Below are 21234 nucleotides of genomic sequence, written 5' to 3'. Positions count from 1 at the left end.
AACATTCCATAGTTCATATTTTCGTTCTACATTCTGTTGTTGTTGTTCAACATTTGGTTGCTGATCTTTTCGTTGTTGAACTATTAGATCGGCATTCCATAACTGATATTTTTGTTCGATACTATGTTGTTTAACTATCGCATCTATTTTCTGTTGAATCTTTCGTTCTATACTTAGTTCTTGAACTCTTGGTTTTACATTCTGTTGTAGAACTCTGGGTTTTACATTATGATTATGAATTCTCGTGTCTAAATTCTGTTTCACTGATACATTGTGTTGTTGATGTTTTCGTTCAACATTCTTTTCACGATGTCTCTGTTGTATTTTAACTCTAACTTTATCCTTTTTAGTTTCTGGGCTAAGCTCTTCTTTAGCAAACTTAGAATTACCGTTGCTTTTCAAATTTATAAAAAATGGATGTTTCGGTTTAGGTAACGTATTTGTTTTAGACCTTGTTCCGTGGTGATGTGTTATCGTTGTATTAATACTTGGGGGAGTTGTTTTGGCTTCAACATGATCTGTTTTAACTTTTCTGATTAAAGTTACTACCTTTTCAGAGTTTCTACAGTTTGGTTCGTCCATAACTTTCTTAGGCGCAATTTTAACAAGTTTTTTAGACACTACCGTTTGCGTTTTGTCATTTATTGACTCGGAATTGTCAGTGTTAGGAGGTTCTTTTACGGAACTCATGACTATCGTTAGTCAAACTCAAACTCGATATTTTAATAAATTGAGTTAAAGTGTATTACACATGAACACTTAAATTACGTTAGAACACATGATTAAATGCTAGTAGCACCGATTGCATTAAAATTAATCTTTAAATGCACTATAAATGGTGCACTATGGACTGCACAGTGACTCGCGCGTTTGAGCTCAGTTTTTATCGCGATTATGCAAATTACGCGGGCACTTACCTCTATTTTATATCGTATTTTACAGTTTTGTTTACTTGGATTACCTTTAAACGTCCCTTGATGTGACGTCAGAAATCAATGGCCGCCGCCATGGCAACACAACCTTCACATAGTTTTAACCACATCAAAAACCAACGAATTAACCAGGATCAAGATAAAAGCAGGAAACAAAGCTTTGACTTTCCAATTATCGAGTTAATCAACAGAATTAACGATCATCATGATTATTTCACAACGAGTTCCTGTTCGGGAAGAATAGTAATTTTTAGTAACGAAGAGGAAGTAAGTTCCGCTAAGCCTTGTCTATTGATTTTGCATTAGTAGGATAAGCCTGATTTACTTACGGGATGTTTGACATCTTATACTTTGCGAAATTTAAAATATTTTGCATAATACGGTTAAATAAACTTGTAATTTACATTTTAATTTCATTAATTTCGCCTTTTAAACGCGTAGAATTTAGAAAAACCCGTGAAAAAGGGGTTCAACTGGCTTTTGGTATCCCATGAAGAAATACAATGGCAAAGTCTGGTAGGTTTTCAGCGCCTCTATTGGATATTCTCGTTACAAAAGCCCGCCTTTATTTAAAAAACTTTCCTAACCACGTGGTTTAGGTTGAAAGTGTGTCGAAATCCGTGGATTCGACCGTATTAAAATTTGAACCGTTTATATTACACGTAAGATGTTCTGAATTACAAGCTGCGCAGAATTTGGTAAGGGATTGAAGGATAATTAGCAATAATTAATGTGAAATTTAATAGATAATTACGTTTTAGATGCAGGTTTGCGTTTCATCTGGGTTTAGAAACTCCGGACTTACCGTTGGAAAAAAAGGCAACATTACGCTGGTAAAATAAATTGAAAAATTATCTTAATTAAGTTAATATTGATTGTTAATTTAAATAGGCTGTTAGGAGTTCCACATCTTTTGAAGTACCTTTATCCCAAAATGGAGAACTTTTAGTTTCAAATAAGGTATGAGTACTTTTAAGCTGTTTATAATGAAATTATTAATGATTAATTAATCAATTATTTAATAGTATATACAATACGTCGTTGAGATAGCTAATAAAAAGATGAGGGAAAATTTAAACAGGATAAAAAGGTAAGTTTTAAAATAAAGAGGTAAGATAATTTCGTAATATTTGTTTGTTTGTTTACAGATTAGAGGAAAGTTTGTTCAAATTTCTCGGAGATTCCAAAATATTAAACGATATTGAAGATGAACACGATAAAAATTATGTTAATTGCGAAAACAATGATTAAACTTAATTTGTATAAAGTTAAAAATACTCCTTAATGATTTAAAACTTTAAATACCTGTTGTCAAAGTTATGTCTTCATTCGTATAAAAATAAAACATTTTTCTGAAAAAATATTCAGTTTTTTTTTTCTTTTTAGCAGATGACAGTTCTCAGCCTTTAACAATACTATTTTGTATATATGATAAATACGGGATGCTATTTCGTATCACAAATGAGTTGATTGATTATAAAAATAATTTGAGCGTTGTTAATTAAGCCTCGGTCGATTTTATAAAACTCTCCTGGCTTTGGAACTGGTACTTGTCGCGCTTGAGGTTTGTAAAACGTCGATATTCGCGACATATTGTTGGTTAGGTATGGGAGAAACCATACCGCTTGAACCAATAGCAACGCGGTACAGTTTAAGCAAAGGGCCTGTAAGTATGACGTAAGCTACACCTGAAAATACAAACGTCCCAACGCAAAATCCTAGCGCATGGACGGCCTGAAATATATGATGAGTCATTAGGCCTATTTTAGGGTACATTGTTGGATGGGGTTTAAGACTTACGATCTCAGGGTATCCCAAGAAAAAGTTGACCCTGGATTGACCATGGTAGTAAAATAAAAGTAAAGGATGAATGACGTAAGCTAAATACGTCATACGATCCAAGGTGACCCATCCCTTCCACGAACACAAGTCGCCTAGAAATCCTGTTTATACATAATTAAAAAATCTCGTTAGCCTTAGAATTAGGCCTAAATTCATCATGGTATATTACCAGCTCCTCCTTTGGCACATAATAAGACAAAGGCGCCTAAATTGACGCCCCAAATTATTCTGTATGACGCTGCGTAGAGTGCCGACAAAACCCTGTAGGTCTCACCAAAATATGGAAAATGGAAAGGAACGTAGAATACCATGAAGGAGGCGAAGAAGGCCACCCAAGCAACCGCCTTTGTCGTCTAGAAACGATTTCATCAATTAAAGTCAACTTAACTTTAAATTTAAGTGTCGCGTGAAGCTTGCTTACAATATTCCAACTGAAGTCCTGTAAGATCAGATACCCTACAAGCATACCGACAAAGTAGGTAGCCACGTGATGGTACGGTTTAATAAGGTCCAAACTCATCATATCAAACATGGTACTAAAAATGCGAGTCATAGTTAGGCTTAGCAAGGTTTAAAACCAACAACATTATGGGTTTACTCTGCATTTATAACGGGAATAGCCAACGCTGGAGGATATCTCTTTAATGCATTTAGTGTACCGGAAGCCGCGGCCGATAGAAATATGAACATCAATTGGATTATTACACCAATTTTGGGATGACGGTAAGTGATCCATAAGACTAAAACGGCTAAAATGGTACACTGTACCACTACCGATAGCAAATACGTCTGGTACATGCACTGCGCAAGATATAAATTTTAATTACACGCTAAGTCTATTAAATCCAACGACCTTTTGACCTACATTGTCCCCGAAATCCCAAAAATTCTGAATAAAGAGTAAATTTCTCCACCAATTACTTCTGCAGACCTCAACGTTCTTATTGACCAATTCATTCCACTCTGGACCATTTCCAACCAATGGGAACATAAGAAACGTTCCAATGGCCAAAATCATACCACCAAAACTTCTATAATCGTAATTAGTTTAATAGTGTAATTAATTTAATGTTGGTTTATATTTGCGAACCTTAAAATGGTCAGTGCGAGGAAAGTCAAACTTCGGGCGGAATGGTTTCCTTTGGGACATCGTAAACCGTATTGATACGCCGCAAGTAACCCGCTAAACAATTTGGTAAACATAAAATTGGGGTCACTGAAGTTATGTCAAATTGATTATAACTACCCACGATCAAAACACAAATATTAGTTTGACACGGTTAAAAACACCTATAAAAGACCTTAAAACTATACGCCCTGCAATTTTGAACAAATGAAGTTATAGAAACAGTTACCAGTACCGAATGACTTATCATATTCTTAAAAAAAGCTCTTGTAATGACGCATACAACTAAAAGGAATCATTGTGCCTATCATATATGCCATGTTAACTTACATCTTAAAAATATGCCTATAAAATTAATAATTAAATGCGTTTTAAAGAAGGGATAGTTAATTCCGTTATGAAACCGTAATTAACTTATTTTTTTACGGCGGATTCCCACTATACTTCAAAATAATGAAGAACTAAACTACCCAGTCACTATGAATTGCTATTCTTTGTGTTGACATTGAACATCATTCAATCAAATAGAAAAAAATAAATACGCCACCTTGTAAATATCAAAGTTTCCGTCGGAATTGTGCCATTTCCGAAGAGACCATGCATGAAATTTTCCCGCATCATCACGTGATTTACCTTCCTACCTATTAAACAAACATAAAAATAAAATAAACAAAGATGAAACAAACGCAAAAAAAAAATCTTCTTAGACTCTAAAGAACAGGAAAAAACATCGCAAAATTTCCTGGCTAAATATATAAAGATTTAGCAACATTAAGTCTATTTTAATAATTTTATAAAATTTCCTTTAAATTATAAATAATTATTTATTTGAAAGAATAGACATTTAAGAAAATAAACGTAATTTAATGAAAGTTTTTTAAAATTAATATTATACCTAGGTCTTATATATATAAGATTTAAATATATAACTATAGGAAAAAATAACCGAATTATAGGCCTAATGGACTTTTAAGGAAATATACAAGGGGCTGCTGTGTTTATATAAAAATATCTAAGATTGATTACAATATTTTGAAGGACATATGGGTTTTGACCTTCTACTCGGATTACGGGCAATTAATTATACAAAAAAAGAATTTCTTTAAAAACACGAAAGTAAAAGACGTTATGAACGAAATAGCCCAAAGGTTAACGTGAAATTTATGGATGGTCTTGAAACTTAATCCGTTTTAAACTAATAAAAACATAAGTTTATAAGTGATATGTCCCATAAGTATGCCACTACCTATACTTCGTAATGCTAGAGACTACACTCGGTTAATTTTGCATACCCCATCTTCCCCTATTTAGTCTGTACTAAGCCTTTGACAGCGCCTCACCAGGCGTCGCTTTACCCCGAATCTATGACTACCTCACTCATAACATGCTCCAGTTTGTAACCAGAGATTAACAAACTTATGGTGAACATATCTTATAAACTTATGATAAAACGTGACATGCAGTTCCGAATACTAGCCAATAAGTTTGAAAAATAAGTGTATATTATTTTCTATGATTAAGGAAAAAAACTTGAAACAGGATTGATAATTAAAACTCCCTAATGAATCGAAAAGATATAATGAAAAATATCTATGGCCTTCATTTAAGGAACAATGTTTAACTATTTAATTCCCTATTACTATATAGGCTTAATGAAATTACCCCAATTTAAAAGGTGAAAAACTTACCTAATTTATGCAGAAATGGAACGTAAGGCAACGCGAAGGTATATCCAGTTATACAAACAAGGACACTGACCACTCTCATACCACAAACGAAGGTCAGTGGGTTGGACGAATTTGGTTTCGTCGATAACAGATCACTCAGATTTTTACGGAAGGAAAATGCCTCGATACAAGAATGAAACAGGCCGATTCCAGCTAATTAAGAACAGGTAATTAGGCTCATTAACCTTTAAGGTCACGCGTAAAAAGAGTCGGCAAAGGGTTTAATTACCTCGTCTCGATATAGCATCCTCGGGTCTACTGGCCCACATATTTTTAGTTAGGTAATACTCGGCAGCCGAACCCACAATAACCAAAACCAGCATAAAGACGAACACAGCCCTTAATTAAGAATTAATTAGTGGCATAACTTAATGTTTAATTGACCCATTTCAACTTACAAAATTACTATTTGTTCTCCTCTCCAGGTTAACTTATCTTTCTTCACCTCGCAACCTACAACCGTGACATTAGCGTGGATATTTTTTGTAGCTGAAATCAATAAATTAATGATGGTTTTTGATTATAGCTTTTAATTTTGAAGTTCAAGTTGGAATTGAACGCGGAACAAGGTGTCCCGAAAAGGGTAACTATAGAATATCGTAATCGTAACTTGTGTCAAAATGTAATATAAGTTACATTTCCTACTCAAAATTGATTTCCCATAGAACCAACTATACTTCTATCCTATTTTTGAACACCCTGTTTAATTTAAATACGATTCAATTAAAAAAAGAGCGCAAACCTGTTTCTAAGAGAGTTAAGAGATCAACGTCACTACAAGATGACGGAAGACATAAACCCATTCGAAGGGCGGAGAATTTAAACCCATAATGAAGTTTAAGAACTCGAGTAAAAACCTATTTAAATTAAAGACACGTTTACCAACACTAATTTGAATTAATGGACCTCATTAATTAAATTAATCTCGCATACCGTTCCGGCGGATTTCAACTCAGGTATGATAGACTCTTCGTGCAAATCTTTACGATGCTCAGCGGGTATATTAAACATAAAAGCCGGTGGTGCCAGTTGAATGGTGCAATATTGACCCCTAAACACCTCTTCTTGGTGACCATTACGTTCCCGAGTATTGACCACACGTAAACATTCGTCATATTCGCCATGATGAAGATTAGTTCCGTCTAATATGCCAACTGGTAACTTGGCATTGGCGTCAAGTACTACGTTTGAAAGTTGTGAAGATATATAAGAATTTTTGTAATAGCTCTAACCTTGCTCTCGTGACATTTTTGAACTCGTTTAACTAACTATATTTCGTAAATGGTAATTTAATCTTAAAGCCGTAAAAAAGGCTGTTGCTTAACCGCCAAACACGGCCCGCCGTGGGTTAATTTCTTTAAACAGCGTATCTATGTAATTTAGGACAAATATCATTAAAAATTCAAACGAATTCTACATCTCTTCTGGGATTCTACTGAATCTTTGCGTAATGTATAAACAAACACACGAGACCTATAATTACAAGTACTTAATCCCTTCAATAATGGTCTATAATAAGTATATTGTAACATGAATAATTTTTATGATTCCTAGAAACTCTGCATTTAAATTTCATCACATTTTGCAATCATCCGAATTATATATAAGTAATTATAATTTAATGTAAAACAATATTTTCAAACGGGGAAATTATGCATAGAGGTGACACTAAGAATTCTTATATCCATGATGAAACTTTTGATACGTAAGGATACTTCAGTTACTCCCATTTTAATAGATATCATCGGGGTAAAAAAAGAATTCCATGTGTCATCTCTAATATTTTTTTTTATAATCAAATGAAAATTTCCAATTATTTCGTTTTAAAAAATTAATTTCAAAATTTCAAATCAAAGTGTTCTCTTAAATCGAAAAAATGAACCAATCAAAAACTGTACTTACAACTTACTGCCCAATCATCTAAATTACGAACACCTCGGGTTATTTCGAACATACTGGTCAAACACTGCGGACTTATGTTCGATTCCATGACAATAGGCAGTGCTCTCTCCATCATCGCTTTAATCATACCATCCATCAAATCTTTATAACTTCTAATCAATTGTTTTAAGGTCAAAGATGGGGGCGTCGTTGGTAACATGGGGTCATCTTGACCCCCAGTCCACCTGGGCACGAAAGGTCGCGTAACATTCTCCTTTCCCCGAACACTTATAACGGTAAACGCGTACGCCAACGCGAAAATAACTAATATCCGCCAACACTTGAGTTCGGGTTCACCAGCTCCCATTACGAACGGGTAAGAAGTTCGAAATGAGAATGAGCCGATTTTCCAATCCGTTTCCTAGCCGACTCTAAGATTAAAATCCGGCATCCCCCTTCGCCCCTTACCAAAGTTGCTATTCAAGGTTGGGTACCCTAAAGCCGTTCGTTCTTAAGATAATTTTTATTATAGAGAAGTTACTTAAAAAACACCAAGAAAAATAACTTAGGTCGGTCATAAGGGAGGGTTTTCTTAGTTTAGGGGAAGAGAAATATTTAAGTTTTTAAAGTTATGTTCCGACATATTCTATAATGGATGTGTGAATTTTATCAACGACCGGTTTGGTAACATCTTTTCGTTTCTTTGTTGTCGCCAAAACAAACCTTGAAACCATTTTTTCTTAACATTCAATTTCATCCTGTAATTAATTATACATTTATGTTGAGAAATAAACTAATTGTACATAAACTCAATCAGACGTTACAAAGGACCTAATTTTTAAACCTTGATTTATGGGATGAACAAAAGGAGGATGTATTTTTTAAATTTTCCTGTTGAATATTAGCAGGGTTCATACAACTTTTGGAAAACCGATTTCCCTAGTTTTCCAGGTTTTTTTCCCATATATTGCCCTGAGTTTTCCAGGGTTTTACCATATATTTCCCTGATTTTTCCCCATATATTTAATTGAGTTTTCCAGGTTTTTTCCGATACATTTCCCTGACTTTTCAAGGTTTTTTCCCATATTTTACTAAATATTCTAAATTTCCCGGAGTTTTTGTCAACTATTTATTTACCTGAGTTTACCCGGTTTGCATGAACCCTGAATTTATTAAAGAAAGGATTAAGTTGATTAATTTATAGAAGGACTTATCACAGTCGGTGGTTGTCCCTAATCCATAATTTAGACGAAAAAAATATGCTTATTATCCGCTATTACTCAATTCTTAATTAATTAGTATAGTATTGGCAACCTATACGTAATTACGGATAGCTAAAATGGTTATTCACGCGTTCTCAGTTCTTATATGGGTTCTTCACTATATTCTTTTCTCAAAAATATAGATTCAAGTATGTTATATAATTTTCTTGACCGTTTGAAATAGATTCATCAAAATTTTGTAACAGTTTCCGAGGTTCCATAACCCTTAAAAAGTTAAATGTAACGAAAACATTTATAGAATAATTCTAGGCATATATTGTGTAGCCCACGCTTTACTAGTAGAGCAACCGGCATCAGTTCGTCTCGAGATGAGACTGGCAATGCATGATTGTAGATCAGTCACGTAACCTAAACGGAATTGGAGCTTTAGGACAACCAAGTTCAAGAAGAAAAGTGTGCTTTTTTCTTAAATACCTAGAAAAATTAAATTCTAAAAACGGGTTTCTACTTTTTTTTTTTAAATACCAGCGACTTCCCTTGAATAAATAACTAGAAAAACGTCTGTAAGGATAGTTCTACTATATTGGTATGGTTATATCATAAATTTATAAGATATGTTTAATAAGTTTGTCACTGGTTACAAACTGGAGCTTGTCATGAAGTGAGGAAGGTAGGTCATAGATTCGAGTTAAAGCGACGTCTGGTGAGGCGCTATCAAAGGCAGGCTTAGTACAGACTAAATAGGGGAAGATGGACGACTTCAATTCTCCCTTGTTCTCGAACTAGCTCGAGCTGTAAGTCTCTAGCATAACGAAGTATAGGTAGTGTCATACTAATGGAACATATCTTATAAACTCATGATATAATTGACTCTTTCTGAATGGAGAGACATATATTGGCTTTCTCTAGTCTTGACATTAACCATAAAAGTCACGTGTTTCGGGGATCAATAAAATTTAAAACGAAAGTTCAACGTACATAAAATCGTTTATAATAGAAGTCACTTCAATATATGAGCTTCTAGCGAAACATTGTCGTCAAATTCATGGACAAAGTAATATTGAAACAATATTATTTTCTTACCTTTAAATATTGTAAATAATAAACCCGACAATTTAAAATTGAAAAGGTGGATTACATAAATCATCGTCGATAACCGACCCGACTCGCGTTTCATGACCTGTCACGCCCTTGAACAAGAAATTCCGTTGATCATGAATTTGTGTAGGGGTTGGAAAGTCAGCCCGCGCGTGCACGCTCTCTTTGTTGTATTATAACTACCTAACTATATTATCCTTCCAGACAGAAACAATATAACACGAAGCTAATCTACCTTCCCGAAAACTACATTATTAAACAGAGAACTCAAACTAAAAATAGGTGAGGTTTTTTAATCTTTCAATTAATTAACTTCTAATAATATGGATTGTTTTATATTTAATGAATTGTGTTTGCAATGTTTTTCACCGCGCGACATCTACTGTAAACTTACCTGTGACGTAACTTACCTGAGCACAATTTTTACTTTTTCTTAAAAAGAAACTGTACGCAAAAGTATTTGGAAGACACCTTCTGGCTGGCTGGCAGGCTGGTTTTCGCGTTACTTACCTCATAACTATATTACTCAAATTTAATTAATGATTAGATTAAACTCTTTTAATCATGTTATAAGAAACGTTTAAATTTTCTATCCATAGCTTAACAAAATATATATTTTTGAAAGAAAAAAAATAACTGCATTAATACTGCGTGTCTTTGTTTAAAATTGGCACTTTAAACGGTTTCCGAACTCTTCTGGAAACGGGACTGACCAAACACGGAAGGTCAATAGTTCCCGATGATTCTCCATACCTTTCCAAGTAAGAAATTTTCTCCTTTGTCCTTTTGCTAACCATTTCGGCTGGGGAATTTGGTTCAACGTAAATTGGGCTTTTAATTAACAAACCGTCATTCGGGACGTGAGGAATCTTTGGTTGTGGTCGCAAAAATGGGGAATTGTAGGAATTATTGAAGCTGGAACTCATTTGGACGCAATTAGGACTATAAACTGGATATCGCAAACCAACTCTTGTCGTCGTTGGAGTTGCGGTTTTGGGGGGTTCGTTTGTGTGGTTAAGTTTTTCTTTTGAAGTATTGATGAGTGTTTTAGGATCCTAAATAGTCAATTAAAATTAAAGGACATTACGTTTAAGATAGTCTGGGGGCGGGGGGGGGGAAGGTACGTCACATCACCTGAATGTCGCGTTTCAAGGCGTTTAAACCTTCCCGCAAATACATTTCCTTGGGGTGACAAGTAACGTTTGTAACTTCAGTCGCGTACAAGACTAGAATTTCGCTTTTCATCTTTAGATTTGTAACAGCGATAAAGTTTCCCTCTTTCAGTACATCTTCCCCGCAAATAATCTGATGGAAAATAGGCAAACATCTAATCTATTAACTAACCACGTGACAGTCGATCTACAATTGTTACAGAGCACGAGCAATAATTGAAAAATAGAAACAAAGGCTTTGGGTTGTAATTAAAATTGAAATAAAGGCTTAAGTAATATATTAGGGTTTTAAATAATCCATAAAATATTATAAATGAACGTACCTGAGGGTTCACGAGTAAGATAATTTGAATAACAACGCTTCTCTGATCGACTAGATATATTTTCCGTATGTCTCCCCCAGAATTCGACACCCCCAGTCTTTCAATATGAAAAAGTAAACCAACGATATCAGCTTCGTTGAAAGACGAAGTGAAATGTTTACTTCTAAACTTCCAAAAGGGAGTTAACTGTAAAAACAATATTTAATTATGATAATTAAATTAATTAATTTTTAGTACTTTAATTTACCATTCTAGGAACGAAATTATGACGATAACAATTCGCGGTGTTGTTTATCTTCAAATAACGCGTTTTTTTCGTCGTGTTCAATTGAAGTTTGAAATTATTTGGATTTGTATTTGTATTTTTGCAGGATCTAGGAACAATTTGAAAAATGGAATAGGCGTCTCCTTCTTTCAGCGTTTCGAGTAAATTATTGTCAGGTCTCCAAATTGTCAAAACGCAAGCTGTAAACACGTGACGTTATTACCCTTTTATAGTACGCGGTGTTTAAAAAAAACCTCTTACAGAAATCTGATGATTTTTCATCGTTTTTACCACAATTTAAAAGTCTAACCCTCAAAAAAGGAACCACTACTCTCGCTTTTGGAAACTAACAAATAAATATAATTAAAATTAAGTAAATAAATTAAGGTTTAAAGTTTAAATAAACTTAAGTTTACATCGGGTGACTCTTCCAATTTTGATATTTCTTTCGAAAGGGCCAAACACATTCTACTTTGTTTTGATTCTTGACGTTCTCTTATATAATTTTCTAACAAATTTACTTGCGTTTCGCTTAGTAACTCCTTAAATTAAAAGATCGTTAATTAAAATAAATAATTACGCAAATATTTAAATTACTTTAAAGCTTAAAAAATCAGGGTATGATTCCATGGCTTCGTACAATTCGGCTCCAGTAAGTAAAGTTCGTATTTTCGCTTCGGAAAAACGTGTTTTGTCTTTCATTGCGGTCTTACAATTTAATTTATCACAGTTTTCTTTCCCCTCAATTTCCGATTGTATTTTAGAAACCATTTCTTCAATATAATCCTGTCGCATTTTTTCATGCGACATTGCGACTTTTTTCTCCGCACTTTCACCTCTGGCAACAGTTTGACCATTTGGAAATCTTTCCAAATACTAAATACAAATCAAATTAAACTAAACATAAATCAACTAATTAACCGTCCTAAACGCTTTCAAACCTGAATAGGATAAATTCTCGCTATGATTACACAGCTAATATTCGAAACGAGTCCACCATCACCCAGAACGGAATTTAAATCAATTCTAAAAGGATTAGGATTCGGTTGGAATCCAAGTTTGGCGTCCCATCGTGCCCTTCGCGTTGAATTAGCTGCTATTTTTAATGCCATGTCGGACGGGGCTTCAAGCGGATCGTGAGCCTCGTTAGAACCCACGAGCTCCGCTCCGTGTATTATAAGTTTCTGTCCAGTTTTAATTTTTTTATTTTGAACCATGCGTTCCAAGGCGGTATCAATTAAGGCTGGTATCTTGTACCATCCATCGGTTAGCTCTAATTTAGACCCTACTCCCGATTTTGTTGAAATAGAGGATACGCATAAAACCATGGTTTTTAAGGGAGTGTCATCTTTCTCAAAGATCTTTTTAAGCGCGGATCTAGTTACGTTAATTAATATTTTATTAATTAAAATCGCTTTGATTAAATTTAAATTACAATATAACTGCAAACCTTTGACTTTTGTCAATTTCTCTATCATATCTCAGTTTTAATTGATATAAAACATTATCCAATGTTAAATAACTGTAAAATTAAATATGTTAAACCAATGGAATTTAACTAAATTAACTTTTAATTTATTTAAGACCTTCCAGCTAATTTATTTGGGAAAAAAATTTCCATCGAAGCCAATTTCCAAATAATCCATCTGTAGTGATTAAAAATCCACTTTTCCGAGATTAAAGTTGAATCGACGGATTGCATAGACATAAGCCCTCTTTTTATTTTTAGTAAAAGCGAAAATATTTTTTAATTAAATTCGGTTGTGAATAAATTAAAACTAATTATTTTACGTTGCTATTTCTTCTTTCCCACAACTTCCATCGACATTAAGGCGAACCAAAACGTCATCCCCAGCTTTTACAACAGAATTTCCTTCACCAACATTCTCAAACCTATAGTTTTCCGAATTAGTACTATCAACATCTAACGTTTTGGCATCAATTCCGAATTGAAGTAACTGAAAATCAATTAACCAATCATCGAAAACATCCACAGTTCTTTCAACAAATAAAACTACACACAAACCTCTTCTCGTGAATAGGACCGTATCTCTGGTTCAAATTCTCTTAACTTTATTCTTGGTTCTTTCCCAGAATATTTAACATTAAATAACATTCCTGGTTTAATTATCTTTTTGGCAAATTCCCCTTCACTTTGAACCGAAATTTTGGGTTTCTTACACGCAGGTTGGGCTGTTGTCTCCGGATTCTGTTGAGGACATTCCCTCTTGCTTGAATTTGAACTTTTCACCAGTCTTGGCATACGAAATGGCGTCGAAAACGGTGTATTCTTTTTAAACATATTTGGTTCAGATGTTTTGGGTGTTTTGCCACTAAACATCCTTGTAGCGGGCGAAGGATACGATGGTTTAATGCCACCTTTATTGTATATGGCCGTTGAAGATTGGTCAGGCTCAATATCCATCTCAACCCGAGTCATAAGTTTCTTGGCTTTACTTAAAGCCTCGTCCGAAACCGTGACTTTCTTACCCAACCCAGTACTGAACCCGGAAAACCGTGCGGGATTATTATTTGCAACCACTGATTCTACAACACATTTTGATGTAGTTCCGAATTCGGACACAGTTTTTAAGTCATCATCTTGGTCCGTAAGTAATAATTTGGCTTTATTCATGGCTTCTTCCGATACCGTGACCTTCTTGCCAGTACCAGTACAAAATCCTTTGAATTCCATAACGTTTGATACGTCATCAAGGAGTTTTTGCTTGGCCAATATCACACTATCTTCAGATATATCGACCTTCTTACCACTGGCGGTTGAAAATCCACCAATGGTCGAGTTGTTACGAGAAGAACTTATTGATGCACCCATACCACTGTCACTCGTTAATGGTTCTTCTAACAGGAAAGACTTGGCTTTTAGAAGGGCTTCATCAGAGACCGTAACCTTTTTGCCGGAACCAGTAGTAAATCCAATAAAGACTGGTACTTCGTGGTCATCAGTGGTCGTACTGGTACCAGGACGTGGGTTTTCATCTTCAAGCGTACGTTTAGACCTTTTTGAAGTACTTGCGTCCTCAAAATTCGTGGGCGTTTTGAACCCAAGACTATCAGTAAAATTTTCTTCGGTTAACAGCGCCTTGGCTTTCAGAATAGCGTCGTTCGAGACTGGAATGGTTTTCCCCGATCCTGTACTGAACCCCGCAAATTTTAGGGTCATATTTGGGTCAGAATCTTCAGAAGTAAGTTCTTCTTTTAATAATAATTTGGCTTTTTGAATTGCGTCATTCGAGACTTTGATACTTTTGCCTGATCCTGTTGTAAATCCCGCGAACTTTGGTGTTTCAAATTCTGAAATTGGTGGTACACATTCTGTTGAAGTTGAAGCTCTAGAATCGCTAGAGATCGATTTAGTTTCATGAATATCGTCTTCAGCATTCAAAAGTAATTGAGCTTTCATCAAGGCTTCATCAGAAACTTTGATAGGTTTCCCCGAACCTGTACTAAATCCCACGAACTTTGGCGTTTCAAAATTTTCAATCGGTTCACATTCTTTTGAAGTTGAAGCTTTACAATCAAAACTATCGTCTTCAATGTTCAAAAGTGATTGAGCTTTCTTCAAGGCTTCATCAGAAACCTTGATCTTCTTTCCTGATCCTGTACTAAACCCTGTGAATTTCGGGGTTACAAATTGTGGATTTGGTGGTGGTACACATTCTTTTGAAGTAGTAGCTTCAGAATCACGCGAGATCAATTCAGTTCCAAAACCATCATCTTCAACATTTAGAAGCGATTGAGCTTTTTTCAAGGCATCATCAGATACTTTGATAGTTTTGCCTGATCCTGTGGTAAATCCAGGGAACTTGGGTACAGTTTGAACGTTTTGATTTTGTTCAAACTCTTTTGAAGTTGAACTAACATCTTCAATGTTCAAAAGTGATTGAGCTTTCTTAACAGCTTCATCGGAAACTTCTATACGTTTCCCAGAACCCGTTTTAAATCCGATAAATTTTGGAGTTTCAACAATACCCTGGTTATCTTCCCCTCTAACAACTGATCCAGACTTAATGTCTTCAGCTAAAACTTCAGGAGGTTCACTGTACATATCTGAATCTCCCTCAAACATGGCCATAGTTATGGATGAACTAGGTTCACCAGTTTTATTCCCCTCTAATAACGCAGATACATCTTTCCCGGATGCAGTTTTAATTTCAAAACTGTTGTCGGAATTAAATAAGCGTTTAACTGGATTTTTAATTGTTTCGATCATTGGCGTTTGTGGATTATTTTCAGCGTAAAGTTTGATTTTCTTGGAGCGTTCCGAACTCAAAAATTCGGGACTTACATCATCAAATTGAGTGTATCCATCACCTCCAGCCGATACTGAAGATTTACAAGCGTGAACGCTCTCAGCAATTTCCATTAACTTAGATAATTCTTTGAGAGTCGTTTGGGTAACGGGAAAATCATCAAAAGCTTGGGTATCAGTCTCGTTAGAAGCGGTTTGATTTGTCGATTCATTAGAAACTTCAGATATAGCGGCCAAATTCGAATCAAACTCAACTTTCTTATTAAACCCAGGACTTTTTCTGGAGGTTCTCAAAATTTGGGAACTTGTAGGGTACAAAAATTTCGCGTGTCTCTTTGAAGGATAACTTTTGGGCGTTGTTAAATCATTATTAGGAGATTTAAGTGCGTCAAATTTAATTTCAGGTTCAAGTTTCGTGGCTAACTGAGGAGACTCAGTCATATTAATTTTACTGGGGCTTTTATCGATGGTTGATTCGTCGTCTACTTTCAGCGTTTTAAGATTATATTTAGGTTCAGGTAACGGAGATTCCAAGTCAAATTTAGCAACAGGAGAAAACAGAGCCTGATTCGAAAGTCGATTAAAACCGCATTTTTTGTTTAAAACTGGAGTTGAGGCTGTTAAACAATTGGATTTTGTTGGCGCGAAATCCAATTCGTCATCCGAATAAGAACCGTTCCCAAGTTTATCAAAAACTTCGAAAACTTGACATACTCCATCCAATATAGTTGGAGAAATGCTATCTGAGAAGTAGTTGCTAAGGGACGAATCCTGCGTACCAGGTTTTTCGTTAAAATCAATTCTAACAGTCATAGGCGAATCATTTAGGCAAGTTTGGACCTGATATTGTTTTACTGTCTCAGTTATGACATAAGTTTCGTTTAAATTCTTAGGACTGCCTTCGATTCCCGAAGTTGAGTTTGCACCATTATTTTCCGATTCTTTTACACTTTCTTTATTTGATGACATAGTTTTATCTAAGTCGCTAGTATTTGGTAACACTGGTTTTGGAGTTTTAATAAGGGTACTGTCATCAACCTATTTTATAACGGAGTGATTTACTTATTTCCAATCTTTCTCAGTTAAGAAGTCAATAACTTAGAGTGAAATTATATAATACTTGACCATTTACATGCACCAGGAGGATGGGCTAGTTGGTATTGCATTTTGTCAGGCCAATTGCCTGGCCTCCTGGTGTAAATGGTACCAATCCTCATAGTCTGAATACTATGTATAATTATGTATAAGATTTCACTTCAAGCTACACGCCTCAGGTTCTATAATATACCTTGTGACTAGTGTTGGAATCGTTAATGGATGGTCCATTAATAGAATTAACAACTTTAAAAGGAGTTTGCATGGATATACTCCAGTCTAAATCGGAGTTACTAGATTGATTAGCTCCTAAGCTAATTTTTATTCTATTTGGTGTATTGACACTAAAACAAGATTTAACATGTCAAAACACGGAACTTTAGGCTTTGAATCAACCTGAGAGAAGTTATACCTTTTATAACCTGTAAGAGGGCTCCATCCAATAAGCTGTGTAGTTTTAGGACTACTTTTAACAACTGATGTATACAGATCACTTAAAAGGCTTTCACTTTCATTCGATTTTTGAGAGATATTTATATCTTGTGTAGAATTTAATGACTCATTGGCTTGACAATTAGTTAAAGTTTTTGGTTGGCTAGGTTCAATTATGTCAGACTCATCATGCAATAATTGAACTTTATCACAAGGGGTTAAAGTGGAACTACATGTTTCTGAATCAGAAGTATCAAATATATCTCGCGATTCTTGGGAACAATTTGTATTATTATCATCTTCAATAAAAGACATATTTCTAGCGTCTCGAATTACATCTGAATTAATTAAAAAGCTTTTTTGTAGAATGTACGCGTTGCTACATCTTCATGATACTCCAATTTCTCCAACATTTAATTTTAAATTAATAGAATATTTACATACCCAAGTCCTTAATGAGATCTTCAAAGGACAAATTGGTTGGTGAATTGTATTCCTTTTCACATTGGTTAAACGTTACTTTGCATTGAATCCCATATTCGCACTGGTATTCCATTTTGATTACACATTTACACTTTCACACTTTTCATAATATTTTTTGTGACCAAGGCTTAGGCCTAAAAGCTTAGCTTTATAGCTTTGTATGGGAATAAGGAATTTAACACACACACTAAAACACAACTGACTTATATTCCACGAACTATTGTACGAATTAAACGTTAGATGTTAATCAACATAATTAAATTAACAACGATATTATATAAAACTTTGAACGATGCACACCTAACAACGCACGTTCACGCGAAAAGAGCGGCAACTAATAGCAGACGATAATAAGGTCACGTGGTAAAAACTTTCCAGGGAGGGAAATAAGCATCTGGCATTTGAGAATCTTCAACTATGGAGCGGCAGACACATTTATTGCAATTTTAAAGGAAGTTTGGTTCTCACTCCAGTAAAATTACTCCATGGATAGAAAACGGCACGAAATCTGGCATTTTAAAAAGGAAGCAGACGACAGAGTGAGAGTGACCTTAAATTTTGGCGCGAAAACAATCAAGTTATTGATATCGTGACAGTGGTGTTTAAAATGATCTAACGCGGTATTTTATAAGTTAAAATTAGCATTAAACATGGATTTCGGTGATGAATATTTGGAATACGGAGAAGACAACTTTGAGGACCAATTTCAAGACGAACTTGACGCTTTAAGAGAATTAGAAGAAGAAGAAGAATCAAGTAGGCAAACTCATAAAAGAAAACTTGAATTTGTCAGCCCGCCTAAGAATAATGAAAGGAATACCGCCACGTCCACTTCCGAACCTCAACCGTGTTCTAAGAAACCAAAAATCCAGGACACACCTGTCCGGAAATCGCCAATACCTTCAAGAATATCCATTGAAGAACCTGATACACCTCCAATCATACCCATTCCTACTCGAAAAATCCTAAAATCAAGAACCTTTAGCATTGATTCTTTCCCTGTCACTGGTTTTGACGGAACCTGCGTCTATCTTCCCTTTAAAAAAGCTTCAGATCTTGAAATTATTCCAAAAAGAAGTGGTTGTCTATTAGACATTCCATATTTGACCCTTCTTGACCAAGCTGAGCGTGAACGGGAGAGGAAACTACTTAAATGTAATGGTGGAGTATATCCCACTGACTCAAATAACGACCTAAGCCTCCAATTTGACGACGAAACAAAGGAAAATGACACACAAGAAACGGAGAAGAAATTACTTTGGGTTGAGAAATTTAAGCCAAGGACATACACTGAGTTACTAAGTGATGATGGAGTGAACCGTAGCCTTCTGGTATGGTTGAAAAAATGGGACAAAGTAGTTTTTGGACGTGAGGTTTCCACCAAATTGTTACAACGTCCAAAACCAGCGTTTAAAAAAGATAATTTCCCACAAAATGAGCAACAAGAAACCTTAGATGACCTACATAGACCTTTCTATAAGGTTGCAATGTTGTGTGGACCACCTGGTCTCGGAAAAACGACTTTAGCGTTCATTGTAGCTAAACACGCGGGGTATAACGTCGTCGAAATGAACGCCAGTGACGACAGAAGTCCCGAAATCTTTAAAAAACAACTTGAAGCTTCAACTCAAATGAGGGCGGTCATGGGAAATGACCCCAGACCAAACTGTTTAATAATAGACGAAATTGACGGAGCCCCAACGCCTGCCATAACAACTTTAGTCAATTTCATAAAAGCTACACGTGTTGGAAAAAAGAAAACGCCCGTTTTGCTACGTCCCATAATCTGCATTTGCAATGACTTATACACAGCTTCACTTCGACCTTTACGTCAACTAGCTCTCATTTTGACCTTCCCTCAAACGGACTCCGCTCGTTTAGCATCAAGATTGACCTCAATCGCCCACATGGAAAACACCAAGACGGACCGAAACGCCATGCTCGCATTATGCAAAAAGACTGACAATGATATACGCTCTTGTCTATCTACATTGCAATTCCTTAGGAACACGACGAAAAACAAAATAAGAGTTCATGACATTCAACTCAGCGATATCGGACAAAAGGACATTCAACAGAGTAGATTTAACATTTGGCAATGTATCTTTCAAATACCGAAACCAGTCAAGAAAATGTCTTCGATAATTACAACAGAAAATTTCGACCCAAAGAAGAATGACGTCACTACAATTACTGGACGATTCCATAACGTTTTAAGGACAGTTCAAAGTTATGGGGAATACGAGAAAATAATGCAAGGAGTGTTCGAGAACTATTTGCAAATGAACTTCAAAGATCCATTAATGGAGAACATTTTTGTCGGAACAGACGCGTTCTGCGATTTGGATTTAATTCAAAGTCGAATTTCGCAGACCCAAAATTATTCCCTGATGCCGTACATGCCATATTGCATTGTTAAAACGCACTTCATGTTTTCATGCATCAATCCATCGAAACTTACATTCCCCTCAGCGTTACAAGAATGCAAAAATCGCCAAAATCAGATAACGAACATCGTCGCGTCTTTAACAAACTACGTCTCACCCATGGTTCGAAGTTTCAATAACTTCGAAAGCCTAATTCTACAATTACTGCCGTACCTCCCGATGTTAATTCAACCCACATTACGCCCGATAAACACGCAACTGTTCAGCGAACGCGAGAAAGCCGAACTTAATCAAGTGATTAAAGTTATGTTGGCCTACAATCTTACCTATCGTCAAGAACGGTCCGTCGATGGATTGTACAACTACGTCTTAGAACCCAATATCGAAGAAGCCACCGTATTCAACGGGAGTAAACCGAAATATTCCTTAACTTACGCTATTAAGAACATCATCACGCGTGAGTTAGAAATGGAGAAGATGCGACGTAGCGAAGGGACCGTTACCAAAGTTCAAGATACTGTTAAAGAGATTGGGAAAGACGAAAAAGTAGTACCAAACTTCCAAAAGAAACTGCAACCGAAACAGATTGAAGTTAAAGAAACGGACACGAAAGATTTTTTCGGTAGAAAGATTGAAAAGATTGTAAATGACAGCGAAACGGAAATTGAAAAAGAAAAAGAAAAAGAGGCGCAACAGCAAGTTTGGTTTTGTTTTAAAGAAGGTTACACTAATGCTGTTCGTAGGAAAATTAATGTTAAGGCCTTTATGTAAAAGATAATTGATTTATTTAATTTAATTTAATTTAATTTAACTAGTTCGTTAATTATATTAGTTTAGGTTAATGAATTTAAATAATTTTTCTTTTCGTAAATTGGCCTTAGGAATATTGTTAGTTAATATTTTTATAACCGAATTTTGTAATAAATTTTAATAAAATAAAAAGTTAAATAGTTTGGAATGGAATTAATGTTAATTAAT

At 35.2% G+C, this 21234-nt stretch overlaps 4 protein-coding genes across 5 annotated transcripts; 2 read left to right on the top strand and 2 right to left on the bottom strand.

Annotated features, from left to right (window-relative positions):
• The first annotated feature begins 995 nt into the window (after positions 1 to 995).
• LOC149690642 (tRNA wybutosine-synthesizing protein 3 homolog) lies at positions 996 to 2214 on the top strand. Its single transcript, XM_089870201.1, has 7 exons — positions 996 to 1199; positions 1374 to 1448; positions 1532 to 1630; positions 1694 to 1765; positions 1824 to 1892; positions 1958 to 2022; positions 2081 to 2214. Exons 1-7 carry the CDS (start codon positions 996 to 998, stop codon positions 2181 to 2183), a joined length of 687 nt encoding a protein of 228 aa, XP_089726327.1. The 3' UTR covers positions 2184 to 2214.
• On the bottom strand, positions 1925 to 10243 carry LOC149690641 (nose resistant to fluoxetine protein 6-like). Its single transcript, XM_089870188.1, has 14 exons — positions 7530 to 10243; positions 6561 to 6808; positions 6370 to 6484; positions 6026 to 6116; positions 5857 to 5966; positions 5589 to 5780; positions 4448 to 4541; positions 3865 to 3957; positions 3640 to 3805; positions 3373 to 3575; positions 3196 to 3310; positions 2944 to 3127; positions 2733 to 2875; positions 1925 to 2666 (listed from the first exon to the last, which is right to left on the bottom strand). Exons 1-14 carry the CDS (start codon positions 7873 to 7875, stop codon positions 2451 to 2453), a joined length of 2316 nt encoding a protein of 771 aa, XP_089726314.1. The 5' UTR covers positions 7876 to 10243; the 3' UTR covers positions 1925 to 2450.
• A 117-nt stretch (positions 10244 to 10360) lies between these two features.
• On the bottom strand, positions 10361 to 18315 carry LOC149690640 (uncharacterized). 2 transcript variants are annotated; one of them, XM_089870183.1, is made up of 16 exons: positions 17831 to 18315; positions 17367 to 17724; positions 17148 to 17298; positions 16700 to 16897; positions 13616 to 16630; positions 13381 to 13547; positions 13176 to 13304; positions 13040 to 13111; positions 12531 to 12966; positions 12187 to 12465; positions 12006 to 12131; positions 11851 to 11935; positions 11572 to 11789; positions 11325 to 11510; positions 10964 to 11134; positions 10361 to 10884 (listed from the first exon to the last, which is right to left on the bottom strand). In XM_089870183.1, the coding sequence occupies exons 1-16, from the start codon at positions 17940 to 17942 to the stop codon at positions 10471 to 10473; spliced, it is 6117 nt and encodes a 2038-aa protein (XP_089726309.1). In that variant the 5' UTR covers positions 17943 to 18315; the 3' UTR covers positions 10361 to 10470. The 2 variants fall into 2 exon arrangements, with proteins under 2 accessions (XP_089726309.1, XP_089726308.1); XM_089870182.1 differs by having other exon boundaries at positions 13616 to 16897.
• A 50-nt stretch (positions 18316 to 18365) lies between these two features.
• Positions 18366 to 21208, top strand: LOC149690639 (chromosome transmission fidelity protein 18 homolog). The gene has a single exon (XM_089870187.1). It carries the CDS (start codon positions 18520 to 18522, stop codon positions 21025 to 21027), a length of 2508 nt encoding a protein of 835 aa, XP_089726313.1. The 5' UTR covers positions 18366 to 18519; the 3' UTR covers positions 21028 to 21208.
• Positions 21209 to 21234: the final 26 nt, after the last annotated feature.

This window comes from Phalangium opilio, unplaced genomic scaffold (assembly GCF_054372755.1).
Source record: "Phalangium opilio isolate 3A_F unplaced genomic scaffold, DU_Popi_V2 ptg000031l_1, whole genome shotgun sequence".
Lineage (NCBI taxonomy): Eukaryota > Metazoa > Arthropoda > Arachnida > Opiliones > Phalangiidae > Phalangium > Phalangium opilio.
The sequence above is the reverse complement of the archived record's forward strand: the minus strand, read 5'-3'. Positions and strand labels throughout refer to the sequence as shown.

Bases quoted from the DNA above. Each gene is read 5' to 3' on its own strand.
- LOC149690642 (XM_089870201.1), top strand. From the start codon at position 996: ATGGCCGCCGCCATGGCAACACAACCTTCACATAGTTTTAACCACATC. The intron at 1,449-1,531 runs GTAGGTTTTCAG...CACGTGGTTTAG, and splicing joins AAATACAATGGCAAAGTCTG to GTTGAAAGTGTGTCGAAATC. The intron at 1,631-1,693 runs GTAAGGGATTGA...ATTACGTTTTAG, and splicing joins TACAAGCTGCGCAGAATTTG to ATGCAGGTTTGCGTTTCATC.
- LOC149690641 (XM_089870188.1), bottom strand. From the start codon at position 7,875: ATGGGAGCTGGTGAACCCGAACTCAAGTGTTGGCGGATATTAGTTATT. The intron at 6,485-6,560 runs GTATGCGAGATT...TAATTTAAATAG, and splicing joins AGTTGAAATCCGCCGGAACG to GTTTTTACTCGAGTTCTTAA. The intron at 6,117-6,369 runs GTTTGCGCTCTT...TATTGATTTCAG, and splicing joins CTTAACTCTCTTAGAAACAG to CTACAAAAAATATCCACGCT.
- LOC149690640 (XM_089870182.1), bottom strand. From the start codon at position 17,942: ATGGAATACCAGTGCGAATATGGGATTCAATGCAAAGTAACGTTTAAC. The intron at 12,967-13,039 runs GTTTGCAGTTAT...TAACGTAACTAG, and splicing joins GAAATTGACAAAAGTCAAAG to ATCCGCGCTTAAAAAGATCT. The intron at 12,132-12,186 runs GTAATTTAAATA...TTTTAATTTAAG, and splicing joins CTGATTTTTTAAGCTTTAAA to GAGTTACTAAGCGAAACGCA.
- LOC149690639 (XM_089870187.1), top strand. From the start codon at position 18,520: ATGGATTTCGGTGATGAATATTTGGAATACGGAGAAGACAACTTTGAG.